General features: G+C 40.4%; 1 protein-coding gene across 1 annotated transcript in view; it reads left to right on the plus strand.

Moving 5' to 3' along the window:
- The window catches only part of sez6b (seizure related 6 homolog b), a 182,662-nt gene that overhangs the window by 139,918 nt on the left and 27,763 nt on the right, over nucleotides 1-14,981 (plus strand). Inside the window, exons 5-9 of the mRNA XM_076035813.1 lie at nucleotides 270-455; nucleotides 2,544-2,712; nucleotides 5,012-5,178; nucleotides 9,644-9,838; nucleotides 10,673-10,811. Of these exons, the coding sequence (XP_075891928.1) occupies nucleotides 270-455; nucleotides 2,544-2,712; nucleotides 5,012-5,178; nucleotides 9,644-9,838; nucleotides 10,673-10,811 (856 nt within the window). The remainder of the gene's footprint in view (nucleotides 1-269; nucleotides 456-2,543; nucleotides 2,713-5,011; nucleotides 5,179-9,643; nucleotides 9,839-10,672; nucleotides 10,812-14,981) is intronic.

The following is a 14,981-nucleotide window of genomic DNA, read 5'->3' on the forward strand; positions in this document are numbered from 1 at the left end:
AATTCTCACTGTTCAGCCCCACAGATGATTGCTTTTTTGAAGTATTGTTTAATTCTATTAATAATTCATACAAAATAAAAACAGGCAGTACGAACATTTTTTTTTTTTAGAAAGACATTCAAGACTTCACTAAATGTTTTCATTCAATCACAAAAAGAACTTCTCTCCTTTCTTTCTCACTTCCTTCCAGAATCTTTCCCTTTCAAAGTGTAATTGTGTCTCGGCCCATGTCTGACTGGCCAACTGCTCCTGTTTCTGTGTCTCTGCAGCCTTCGTGCTGAGCTGTATCTTCCCTCAGCGGCCACTCTACGGCGACGTGACGGTGAACAGTCTCCACTCTGGGGGAGAGGCGTTCTTCTCCTGCCTCACCGGCTACCAGCTGCAGGGCCCTAGCGTGCTCACCTGCCGCAATGCCAGCACCCCTTATTGGAGTGGCAAGGAGCCACACTGCTTAGGTGAGACAAACTGTCGTGGCTCACACTCTCTCAGCATGGAGAAAGTGCCAGCAGGTACTTGTCCCAATCAATCAATCAATCAATCAACCAATCAACCAATTTTTTTTTTTTTTTTTTTTTATTAAAAATGTATATACACCCATACACATATCACCGACTTGTCTTTTTTTTTTCATTAATTTCATTGATGTATTTATTTAAATGCTAATTTGAGATAGAATATCGAACATGAGAACTTAATTCAATGAAGTGTGGCATTAGTATTTCCGTACAACAGATGATTTTTACTCAAAACTAGTAAAACCAGACAAAATTGATATTACCTATTTTAACATCGACCAATCATAACAGTAGTGAATTTTGTGCTCCTTTTCGTGTACGCAGCCAGTCATCATTAGCCTTTTTGCAACCATTTTTGGCGGTTCCTGTTGGCTGAACGATATGATGTATTTTTTGGCACTGGATGCACTGTTCATTTCTAGAATAGAATAGACACAGTCTGCTCCCTAATAAAAATAGTCAAACCTTAGACAGATGTGTCTGCGTCCCATCTTCTCATTCTTTGTTTTGGGGATTTTTTTTTTTTTTGTTTTGTTTATTAATTCACACAGCGGCCTAAAGTTATCTCTTGGACCTTCTGGACTTTCCGTATTGGATATGTCCAAAGAGACAGACCTGCTCTCCCACAGTAGTGTGAGGATGACGAATGGTCTTGGTTTTGGTTTTGTCTTTGCAGGCTGGCCGATGAATAACAAGTGATTGTTTTACTCCGGACCACTTTGACAGGGACGTTTGGATGAAAACAATTTCAAAAAGGGAATTTGAAGCTGTATCTTTGGCATCTGTGTGCACAGCGTGTGTGCGTGTGTGCGTGTGTTGGTGTGTGCGCGTGTCAGAGTGTCAATTAGGCTTGGGGGAGTCAAAGTGTTATTAGTGAAGGTTGGCATGATGCCATTGGGTTTACTTTTCCTGCTCTACTTTAATTAAGCTTTGCCTGCTTGAGTAACCTTGACAGGATCAACCTGGAAACAACAAGTGCACACAGCAAAAGAAAAACACACACACACACACACACACACTTAATGTGGTTGTAGATTGATTGATTGTCATGGTACTTGGTTCATGTTATCTGATGCATTGCTTATGATTTCCTGCCCACTTAATTTCGTGCTTTACGTCACCCTGTCAGTTTGAAATTGAAGAGATTTAGGATCCTCTTTTTGAAAATTAATCATTTTTTTCTTTCTTTTTTTTCCATCACCTGAGCTTTATAAAAACACATTCCTCACCTTACATTGCGCCATGTGTTGTCTTGGATACAGGGTTGCTAAAGAAACAGTAGTAGAGCAATCCATTCATTTAAAAAGGAGCTTTCAACACAGAGGCCACATACTATATAGGCACTTAGCGCATTACCATTATCGTTACAGCAAAGAAAAGCCCTTAAGGTTGTTTGTACGGAACATCCATTCCATTCTTTAAAAAGAAAATTACTTCACATCAAAAGCCTCTTATGACCTTAACTGTTTTGGAATGCTTTGTATGTTAAGTATTCCTTTAAATACGTGTTAAGAAAACATGCCAGCATGTGAGGTTGTACAGAGGAGGGACGCTGAGTCGTGAATCTACACTGTGCTTGTTTTTAAATCTTTCATTCAGAGCTGAATAAAAAAAAAAGGGTTTGGTACCATAATGACTTTGGACACATTGTACAAGGTTCTATAGAGTTCTGCATTCTGCCAGAAATGTATTTTGTGACGTAAAAATACTTCACACAAAGTACTTTACTAAGTATCCTTATTTTTAACTTTGGCAAATCAGATAGACAACAAATGACAACAAAATGTTATTATGTTATGCACAGAAAGGAACAAGGTGACCCTTTCCACAATAAAGCTGCCAGCTAATTTCCATCTGCCATCCCTATACCAGATACACATAGCACACAAAATCACATAAGCATACAATAAAGGTTAACCACGATATTCACAAATGCAAACATTCAGCACATAGTATAAAATCCACACAATATACACATAACAGTGAAGGGGAATTTCTCACTGCTGTTCTACTTGTTCCTCCTGTCAGCCTCCTGCGGAGGATTGATGAAGAACATCACCGTGGGCCGCATCGCCTCTCCCGGTTTCCCCAGTAACTACAGCAACAACCTGACGTGCCACTGGCTGCTGGAGGCCCCGGAGAGCCACAGGCTCCACGTTCACTTTGAGAAGGTGGCACTGGCCGAGGACGACGACCGGTAAGCAGGAAACAGAGCTGGTTCATGGTTCAGATTTAAACAGTTATTGATGAGCTATTATAATTAAGTCTTCCATTATTAATCATCAACTTGAGCGTGTTTTATTGGGTGGGGGGCGGGGGGGGGGGAGCACCCCCGACTTCTCGTTCAACGTGTGTGACTTCTAGTCCCCTTTTTTTTACATTTCCTTTTTGTAATTTTTTTTTGTGTACCCTTTACAAATTTGGGCAGGGTTGACTGGAACGCTCTCTCCATTCATGAGGATAATGGGATCCTTTGACATGAGCGCACGAGTGTGAACCATTTCGCCGTTGAGGATGGCGTTGCTAATGAGAGCGAGAGGAGGAACACCGTCGAGAACAAAATGTCAGAGACTGAAATGTAAAATATTGATGCAGGAGGCCCATTATTTCCGAGGACACTACAGGGTATCAACTGGCTGTCGCGGCGATAGCGCAAGCGTCGTTTAAGCAGCATGGGGTTCTCATTACAGGCGGCTGGGAGGAAGAGCCGCGGGGAGGAAATAGCTGAATAATCAATTTTGTATACTAGCAGATAACAGCTAGAGGATGCGCATGCACTTGTTCGATGGTAAAGAGGAGGGGGAGAGGGAGAGGAGAATTCTGGATGTGTGTGAGGTAAAATCAAACAAGGTTTAAGGAAGAAAAAAAAAGTGATGACAAAGAGACAAAAGCTGGGTGAAACTTTGCAGAAGTTGCTCTTAAGTATTTCTCATTGAAAGCCTTTGGTCAATTTGTTCACAGAGGAGTTTCTTAGCAACATTAGTGCCTCATTAAAAGGACATTTGAAGGGTGTCCAGTTGACCAGTTTGCCATGCGGTGGGGATTGTTGGACGAAATCCACAAAATCAAGTGTTTCTGCTCCGATTGTCGTTCTGCGTCCAGCGCTGGAAGATCTGTGATTTCTAAGCTGCTGCTTCTTTTACAAATACATTCAAGAAATGTTCTTCTGTAAAGTAGATCAGAAGATGAGTTTAGTTTTAGTTCTGAGGCAAGGAGCTGCTTGCAGATACTTCTGTCTTGCTTATTGGAGGGCAGAGAGGGAAACAGGCTGTCTGAGGCATATGCAGCCCCCACCCCCATCTGTCTGTCTGTCTGTCTGTCTGGGCTGTCAACGGCTGGTCCACCATCTCGGCATCGTGTTTCTTCTCTCCTCTATGGATTATTCGCGGAATATACCGCTGCGCTACCAGAAGGGTGGAAACAATTTATTTGTCGTTTGTATTACATATTTATTTAAAAAACAGTTTTATTGGTTTGATATATGTTTAATAATATGTAATCCAGTTAGAGGCATTATGATAAATCTATCATTACCTTAACTGGTTTGTACCATGGGCTCGGGGAAATGCACAGACAAGGGCTACACATGCTGGACCAGTGGGTTAGCTAAGTACTAAAAAAAAATGAATACATAAAACCCAAACTGCTAAAGTTCTGCGAATGTCACTAGCATTTTAACCAACTTTTATTCTTTCTAAAAGATATTCCAGTGTCTTAGCCCCGCCCCTTTGAGGCAGTAGCTTTTAATTTGCATGGAGCCGTTATCCCACTATTTAACAGGTTCCTGTTAGAAAAACATCATTAAGTCACCATTGATGTATTTTTTTTCGAACGTATAAATTATAAATACATTTATTATACACTCAACATTAATATATTTATTTTCTTTCCATCGTGTCCCATAGTAGCATCTTGGTCACAATGGGCACACGGGGGTAAATATTGAGGTTTGAACTATTATGGTTGTGCCCATATTCAAGTGGTATTCAGTTACTTTATTTAGAGGAATTGTGTTTTGTATATTAATTTTTTATTAATTATAGTAAACCACTATGCTGTGGTGTGAGTCAGATGTTTGTCAGTGTTGGTGCTGCTCTGCAAGTCACAGCATACTTCATCAATGTTGTTTCAGTATGTTTCAGGAAGTAGAATTATTCAGATTAGGTCATCCTGAGTTCAGGCTGGTCAGGTTTTCAACCAGCCTGCAGAGACACTGCTTGTGAAAGGAAAGTCGTTAACATTTCTTTAATATGTAGTTTTTAAATTGTGCTGACCTTCACAGTTGTGGCACAGCAGTTTGGAATTCGGCAAACAGCTGTTTCAAATAGATGGAAATTGAAACATGTCAAGTGTAGTTCAAGTCAGCAGTACACGATCCAGCACTCCAGTAGCGAACAGCCTGAGTTTTAAATTCAGAAATCAATCTCACTCTGCTAATCCAATCTTTCTCTCTCGCTTTCTCTTTCTGTTCTTTTTTTTTTTTCTTTCTTTACAAGGCTCTTGATCAAGAACGGCAACAGCATCGATGCAGCTGCCCTGTATGATTCATACGAGGTGGAGTATCTGCCCAACGAAGGCCTCCTCAGCAAGTCACGGTATCTCTTCATTGAGCTGACCACAGACGCTGCGGGCACATCCACTGGCTTTGCTGTTCGGTATCAAGGTGAGTGAATCACCGCACAGCGTGTTTCTCACACTACACCCACAGAGGATTGCAGGACCTCTCTGATTTTTCCAGATTCAATCAGATTTTTTCAACTATTCATCAAAAAGTGATGAACAGATTTTTTTTTTTTTTTTCAAAAAGTGCCCACTGTGGCACTGTGTCCCCAATTTCTTGCGTATCCAACATTACATTTAATTAATTATCCTGCAAGCTTTGTATTTTCCATCCTTTCACGCCACTTCTGCACGTTTAACTGACCTTGTCAGCATGCAAGTGATAAGTAATTACTCGTAACTGGCAGTTATAGATGCATTTAATGAGGATGTAGTGCCGCGTTATTTAACCAAAACAAATCAAACATGTAAAAACTAAACGACCTACATGAATTGCAGTTCAGCTAGAGTGGAGGAATGGTGGGGGGGGAAATACTGAAAAGAGCAGCCGCTGTGGATAGACAACCATTAAACACAGTTCTCCTTAAACCTGATTATCCCCATTGTGCGCTTTGATGAGAATGTTGAGAGAGTGTCTCTCTTTTGCCAGATGATGAAGCCCCATTTATAAAACCCTCTCCAGATAATCCAAAAAGAAAACTGACTTTGAGAATTTGGAAAACAAAGACTCAATTGTGTGCCTATTCTTATATGGACGGTGCATACGTGACTCACAAAAAACACTTAGGGATATGGTGGAAATTTATGGAAAATTGTACATTTTAATTAATATTGTATCATGAATGTAGGGCATTTAAGTGGAAGCATCCATCCATCCATTTTCAATGGCCGCTTATTCCTGAGCTCAGGGTCACGGGGGTCTGCTGTAGCCTATCCCAGCTGTCATAGGGCAAAGGCAGGGTACACCCTGGACAAGTCGCCAGTTCATCACAGGGCTATAAACATATATGCATATGTATATATACACATATATGTATACATGTGTATATATATATATATATATATATATATATATATATATGTGTATATATATATATATATATATATATGTGTGTATATATATATATATATATATATATATATATATATATATATATATATATATATATATATACATAAATATATACATATATGTATATATATATATATATATACATACATACATAGATATACATATAAATATACACACACACACAAAATCAAAGATCAAATCGCGATGCTCTTGTTAATTGATTCAGTATCTATTCTCATTTTCAATAAAAACAATTTTCTTCCCCCCGCTCCAGGCAATGTCTATGTGCCTTCTGGGCTGCCGTAGGTATTGCACAATAAGCAGCACGTTGTTGTGTTTCCGGTTTCCGCTAATATCGAGGGGGAGAAAAAGAAACTGAGTCACCAGCAGAACAGCAGCCTAGAGAGAAATTCAACCACCTCCGCGGACTTTGAAAGCAAACGTTTAGAGACACTTTGGATTTTACCATCACCCCGGGCCGGGCAAGAAAGGGCTTGAAGTTGACATAACTATCTTTGAGGAATACTACAAATCCCTGTGCTCACTTGAACAGACACCACCCAGAGTAGTCAGAGGAAATGGATCATCCACGAACGACACCAACAGCTAATCGGCGCACAGTGTATTTGCATAATTTATGGTAACGTTTTGAGAAGTGGCAGGTTCTGGCACAGACTGGCAGCTAGCCTAAGCCTACCAATTGTATTCTGTTGATGTTACAGTCACAGAAGTTTTATGACTGTAATTTATTGTTCTGGGTCCTGAGTGAGAGGTGAGAGTGAGAGTGTCAGATTCAGTCAGATATTGAAATGTTCTGGTCTAGTTAAAATTTGTGCAAGCATGAATAAATCAGACAACGATTTGTTGTCTTGCATTTACATTTGGGGTAGATCCTGCTGAAATCCTATGTATTGAATGAATAGAAAATCATTTTAATTCTGAAAAAAAATGTTTTGGGTTATTTTGAATCGAGAATCAAGTTGAATCGAAAAAATATATATATTTTTAATCGAATCGTGACCCCAAGAATCGATATTTAATCAACTTGTGGGACACAATGCATATACATATATGTATATAAATATATATATATATATATATGTATATATATATATATATATATATATATATATATATATATATATATATATATATATATATATATATATATGTATATATGTATATATATATATATATATATATATGTATATATATATATATATATATATATATATATATATGTATATATATATATATATATATATATATATATACATATATACATATATACATATATACGTATATACTAGAGCTGTCAGTCGATTAAAAAAATTAATCCGATTAATCAAATGGTTTTCCATAGTTAACTCACGATTAATCGCAAATGAATCGCACATTTTTTTTATCTGCTCTAAATCTACCGTAAACTGATTTTCCATTTTTTAAATAATCATATCAACATGGGAGTAGGCAAATACTTGCTTTATGCAAATGCAGCATGTTTATTCGTGTTGGAGCAATGACAAGTACTACTAACAAAACAAAAGATGCATAGGGTAAAAAAAAAAAAGTTGTGCGTGTGTGTAAATAGAAACACGCACTCAGGTGTCCATCTCAAGACCTTTCATAATGATCACTCACTGGCATCTGTGATCAAACAGACGTATTTTGATCAAGTCTTCCTCGTGTGTGTGTGTGTGTGTGTGTGTGTGTGTATTTGTTTAATCTCTCTCGCACTCTGATACAATGTACTGACAAATATAACATACAAATATGACCGAATTTGTCATTCGGTTTTTATTTTGAAATTAGTTTATTTTGAAAATTCACCGGATTTTGTCGTTTGTTTTTTTTTGAGCGACTTCCTGATGACGAGGATCGCTCGCGGCTCGCGCACAAAATAGAGCAGACGCCGAAACAACTGCATGGCGCGAGCCGCGCGCCTGTTCGCGTTACCACCACATTGATTAACGTGGGCGCCAAATGGAAGCGCTCGGCACTTCGCTTTCACGTCCAGTGAACTACGTTAAAAGCATGGCGCGATCCGCGAGAGGAGCCTCGCGGATTGTTGATTAACATGGGCGCTGAATGGAAGCGCTCGTTACAGTAAATGCATATCACTTTTGTCCTGTCAAGACTGCCATCTGGCAGGGTTTTGAAGTGGAACTTTCCATTTACAATTGACGTCGTATCCATGTTAGTCCTTCCTAGTGCTCATCTACGCTCAGTGTCTTTTTCTTTTTTTGTTGTGTTTACAAGCCGGCTGCAAGCGTGTGACTGTGCGCTTAGTCAATTCATTTCCCGTTTCCACAATCTACGGAGCGGCCAAAGGTTCAGAAAGCACCGTGTGCGTTCATCACGCGATAAAAAAAATTTGTCGGAGATAAAGCTGCGTTGAGTTAACGCGTTAATAACGCCCTTAATATATACATATATATATTCATTCATTCATTCATCTTCTATGCACGCTTATTCCTATTCAGGGTCACGGGGGTCTGCTGGAGCCTCTCCCAGCTGTTTTACGGCGAAGGCAGGGTGACACCCTGGACAAGTCGCCAGTTCATCGCAGGGCCACATAGAAACAGACAACCATTCACACTCACATGCACACCTACGGACAATTTAGAGTGTATATACATATATATAACATATATATATATAACACGTGCATTCACACCGGCCGCAGAAGCTTCTTTTTTCTATACCTCTGCTGACTGAGGATGGAAACATTTCAAGGATCACAACATTAGTCTAATACTTCTGCCAGCATCACTTCATACTGAAGGATGTGTGTGATATATTGCATATTTCAAGTAATATCTTTGAAGGCAACGGGTTATCTCAAGGAACAGCTCTGGATAACACTATACGCTTGTCTTATCGTTTGTCCTCACATAAGCTGACTATAAACCAGCCGGACCTTTTGGTAGTGCAATCTATGCAATCAGTTGGTCCAATATGTCAAATGCTTGGGACGGAGTCTTATGAACCCCATAAATGATCATTTCAAGTCATGATGCTCTTCAGTGAAGATGTATTCACTACCTTAATAATCAGTTATCAAGAGCCTTTAATTAGCTCTCAGTTGGTAGCAGAAAGATGTTTCTCTGCCAAAAGAAGAACCTGGCATCATTTTACAACATAATTTGACTTTTTTAAGACGTTACAGGACTTTTATGAACTGGAAAACACAAGAAGTACTTCACTTTCAGGCAGCAAAAATATACTTCAGCAGATGAATAGACCAACCCTCAAACTGAAGATTTCTGAATTTTAAGTTGTAGGTCAAGGGTTAATTTATAAAACAAAGCGAACCAGAGATTCTACCATAAAAATGATGGCTAGACATTTCTGTTGACATGAAAAATGACTCTCACACCACATAAAACTAAAGCTGAGGCAGTCCAATCAATCAAAAACGTTGACATAGTTGCTGAACAACCTGCAAGTTACAGTTTGGGAAAACAAACTTTATTTTTATTTTTTTTCCACTCAGCCTTTGCGCCGGGCCACTGCTACGAACCATTTGTGAAGTACGGTAACCTGACCAGTAGCGATAGCACGTGGGCAGTGGGAGCTGTGGTGGAGTTTGCCTGCAACCCTGGATACACTCTGGAACAGGGCTCGGTCACCATCGAATGCATGGACCCCGACAATCCCCAATGGAACGAGACGGAGCCTGCCTGCAGAGGTCTGTACATTTGCACACGATTACATTGACTACCCGCTCTTTAATGTCCATGTGCATTAAGTTTCTTTTCTTGGGAACTTGGCGAGCTTATTTTATTCCAGTAAGTAGGTCTCGTGCTCAGGGACTCATCTGCAGGACTAATGCCTGCTGGTGCTGTTGCAAAAGTTCACATCAAACTTTAGTATCAGTTTTTATTCATGTGCGCGCAGGCATGTGATAGATCAGGTAGAAGCAGAGAATAATAAATACTACCAACTAGGTTATCTTGCTGTTTTAGCTGATAAATGTGATAATGACTTCAAGCATGATAAAGAGCAATAAATTGAACTTTATAAAGATCGAACTTTAATGAGTTAGTGCATTCTTTATATTGCTATTTTAAAACACCTGCTCTAATTGTGGTGATAATGGCACAACAAGAGATTGGCTAGAGGTTAAAGGGTTCCAAATTGTTATCATCTCATTAACAATGAGATGAACCTTGAGCAGACCACGACTCTGGGGGGCAGTCCTCCTTTGCGACCGCTCGGGGTGAAAATTAAGAGAGAGAGAGAGAGATGGATAGAAGTAGAGTCAGAGTAGCAGACAGGCAAGAGTAAGTTGCAGTGGGAATATATATACATAGATAGATAGATAGATAGATAGACTTTATTGATCCCCTTGGGATGACTCCCTCAGGGAAATTAAGAACATATGTATGTATGTATGTATATATTATAACATCTCATCATTCTAGTTTGACACATTGCCCAGAGCAACAATCAGTAGTCTGCAAGTTTGTTTTGAAGACATGACCTTAGTAGCACGTGTTCCCTGTACGTGTGTTTGTTCCAGCTGTGTGTAGTGGCGAGATCACAGATTCAGCCGGAATGGTCCTGTCTCCTAACTGGCCCGAGGCCTATGACAAAGGCCAGGACTGTATCTGGGGAATCCATGTAGAGGAGGACAAGAGGATCATGCTGGACATCCAAGTGTACGTATGTCGCTGGGAAGTTTCGATCCAATCACCCGACGCCCTCCGTTACGTCCATCCATCCATCCATCCATCCATTCGTGTTCTGTCACTGCTCTCCATTCAGTTCAGGGGGTGCTAGAGCTTCTCTCAGCTATCTGTGGCTGAGGGCCCTGAGGGCTCTGAAGGTCACACCCTGGACAAGTCATCAGTTTATCACGCCGCAAAAAACAATCATTCGCCTCAATCATTCGCACTGAAACTCTCCAGTTTCCAATTAGCCTGAACATTCCACCACTGCATCACCTTGCATTGTGACCCTTTCGGTACACATTTATTTAATTATGCCTATTTTCTCATCCGGGACTAAAAGCGGAGCGCCCTTGCAAAATGAATTACCTTTGTGATGTCACACAGAGGTAATTCCAAGAACTGTGGGCCTTGGCACACCCTTACTTTCAGGAAAATGAAGCAAGCAAATGTGGTTGTAAAGAATAAACTGTTCTCTGACAGGCTAGAACGGGGCTTCCCAAACTGTTCCACGTCATGGCCTCCCCAAACAGCAGTCACGTCTGGCCAGGGAGCCCCTTTGCAAACCAACACACAATGCTACAAAATATGTAAAGAAACATCAACTTTTAGAATGATTTTTCTTCTTACTTTTATTTGCTGTTAAAGAATTGTCACATTTGTTTAGAATAAGATTACCATCAACTAACATGTTGATAATCATGGCCATTTTTCTATATGGCTGTAAAGTCATACTTAACATATGCTGCCTCAGATTTTCTTACTGTTTTTGATCAATTCGGAGGCTTTTTTGCAGCAGTGTCTTCCACAGATGCGCTGTTTGTCATTCCCCCCCCCCCCCCCCTCGTTTCCTTTTTTCCCGTTTCTTTATGATGGCTGACAGATTTATTCTCAAAGGTAGAGCTTGTGACCTGAGAGTGTGATTCACACAGGTCGGTGCAGGAACTACCTGTTGAGTGGTTTTATTATATTTTCATGGATGAGTGATATTTTGGCCATGACTGAACTGAGGGAGGGATAGGGAGTGAAAAAGAGAATAGAAAAAGGATGTAAGTGAGGAGCAAGAGGGGGGGAGAGGGGACAGAGGGATAGCAACAATATACAAGCACTGTGTAAAATAAAAAAAAAAGATTTAATTTGCACAGTTAAATATCCAATAATGAACTAATTCAAATAATAAAGATTAACAAATGAGGAAAAAGAATAAGATGACTACACACACAAAAAAAGATAACCATAAATAAATAAGACAATGAACAATGTGTATGTGTGCATGCGCATGAGTGTTCAGATGTGTGTGTATGGGTGTGCAAGTGTTTTAATGTGTGTGTCTATAGGGTTGTCTATGCGAGGTTACCTGTGTGTGTACGCCTATGTGTGTATAAGTCTGTGTGTGTGTGTGTGTGTGAATGTGTAGAAGTGTGTGTGTAGAAGTGTGCGTGTGAGGGTGTGAAGGGGTGTGGCTGTGTGTACCTGAATGTGTGTGTGTATGAGAGTGCCACTGGAAGTAAGCTGCTGGTGCTGGTGTAGCCGGTATCCAGTTGATTTTCATCAGAATGTACAATGTGCTGGATTTTGTTTTTCTGTGTGCTGGATTTTACTGTGAAACGTCAATGTGACGCATTGGCTTCAAAAAATGTTCAATTTGGCCGTCAAATAACAAAGCAGATTCCACTTTAAATCTGAAACTATGATGAACAAAATGCATGTATACTTTGAATACCTGCATTTTATGTGATACCAGCAGTTCGGTTTATTATTATTTATCTTTTTTGCACACAGCGATACAGCGATACGAGACACTGTTGAGACGGGCAAAAGAGTGTTGTTTCACTGTTATTTTCTTTAAATACACGCAAAACTACCTTTTGCAAAACTACCGAGCAGTTGCGCGAGACGCCCTGCTCAAAAACGCGTTTGGTGCGAGAGGGTACGGAGCATTTTCCATGAGTCTGTGCAGACCCTTCTGGTGTGAATTGGAGGTTAGGGGAACAGGGTGAGGAGCTTGGTCACCCAGGAGGAGCTCGGAGTAGAGCCGCTGCTCCTCCGCATCGAGAGGGCCCAGCTGAGGTGGCTCAGGCATCTGTTTCGGATGCCTCCTGGACGCCCTCCTGGAGAGGTGTTCCGTGCGTAACCCACTGGGAGGAGACCTCGAGGAAGACCCAGGACACACTGGAGGGACTACGTCTCTCGACTGGCCTGGGAACGCCTTGGGGTCCCGCCAGATGAGCTGGAAGAGGCGTCTGGGGCCAGGGAGGTCATAGCATCTATGCTGGGCCTGTTGCCCCCGTGACCCGACTCTGGATAAAGTACAATAATTACATTGTATTTGATCATATTAATAATTAAAAGATAATTTGATTATATATATTTTATATTAGCTTTTTTTTTTTAATTAAATCTTCTCTCCAATTCCACCCCCCCCCCGCCCCCCAATAGGACACTAAAAAGGGAACTTTACACAACATAGGCCCTTTCTTTTTTTTTAACAATTACACACTGTCACTTCACAATCTTCACAAAGCACGTCATCTTCCTCGATCAAACGAGCTGCTAAAAAAAAAAAAAACCCACTCTCGCCTTGCGAATACGACGTGCAAGTACCGCGCAGACAAAAGGTTAATTAGGTGCAGTGGAGGAAAATAATTAAATCGCGGAGGTTTGCTCGGCACCCCTCAACTGCTCACCCGGTGGAAGTGCATGGCACGGGTAGCGTGCGCTTCCGGCGATTCTCCACGCCAAGGTGAAGGCGCGGAACAACACACCGCACCACGTCTCGGCCCCATAAGTCAGTCAAGCGTAGTTAAGTCATTTGCCATTTGCAAGCAAATTAAGGGAGCCTCATTTGTATTGGACGAATCTGAAGATCTGTTTTTATTCCATCTCTCCCTATGTCTCCTCTGTCTCTAAGCTGCTCCTGCCTCCTCAGGTATTGATTCATGACTTTCTGTGTATTTATGAGAGAGTCTGTCAACAAGAGTAATTGCTATGGTTTGTTCAACGGCGAAGTCGAAGGAGAGAGGACCCCGTGAAAACATACAGACCACCAAAATCAGTGAGGAAAAAAAAAAATAATGCCACCAGAACACCTGCACAGTTGTGCAGCTGATGTGTTGCCTTCTTATTGTAATCTTACCAGCATCAGATTGTGGTCCCATTATTTTTTTTCCCTTATCCAACACATTTTTAATGTCTTCCCGACAACCTGCAAACTCTGGTCTACTCCGTACAAAAGCACATAGAAGGTTGTTGTTTCTTTGATGTTAAATAGCATCAATTCCTTTCAGTCAATGGTGCATCGTCTTGGTGCGAAATATTTTAATATAAATATTTCTGAAATGGTTTTGTTCCAATAGTAGAACCTCAAATCCCAGATCATCAAAGCCACAGAGTCGTCACCCATTTTCCCTCTTTAGGGCAAAATGTCACAAAATAGAAGCTTTTATCTTTAGGGGATGAAGAGGTACTTGCACTTCAGCCCTTGAAGTCATTATACCTGCTCCCTTTGACGACTCTGTTTGTTTGATTTACAACAAATGCAGTAACTTTCCTTGTACCATGACTGATTTTAAATGGTCAAAATGTACAGTAGTAGAAAACAGTTTTAGAACATCCTTAGAATTTTACAAAATCTAAACATTTATCACAAAGAAAAATATTTTTTAAAAAAAATAATACAAATCTAAAAACAAATGCTTTATTTTTACCAAGAAAAAATGTTTGCCCTGGATGTGAGGCAAGGGGCATTATCTTGCTGAAACATCTAGTTTTGACCTGGACAGAAGTGCACATGCAGATGTGAGCATGTGAGTTGTGGCTGTGTGAACAAAAAGAAGTTGCACTTGGAGAAGTAAGGGTGATTCTTAATGTAATGTGTCACAATTGTGCAGGGTTTTTTTTTTCCCCCTAAGCATCTGGAACCTCTGACATATTAAAATAATCAGCCCTGTGCCAATATTGTTTCCTTTTTCCTATCTGTTAGGGAATCCTGGGGAGCATTTTACCTTAAGTCTAGTTCAGATGGTGGACTGATTCTCTCAGAGCACCTGCATTTTCAGGGATGAAGCTATAAAAAGGCTGAAACTTAAACTAAACTTCAGCAGTCAGCACCCTGTGGTCCAGCAAAGGGACTCCGGGGAATGTAGGAAGAAAACCGGAGTA

Source organism: Nelusetta ayraudi, unplaced genomic scaffold, assembly GCF_046127955.1.
Source record: "Nelusetta ayraudi isolate G7.1 ecotype Tasmania unplaced genomic scaffold, CSIRO-AGI_Nayr_v1 ptg000048l, whole genome shotgun sequence".
Classification (NCBI taxonomy): Eukaryota; Metazoa; Chordata; class Actinopteri; order Tetraodontiformes; family Monacanthidae; genus Nelusetta; species Nelusetta ayraudi.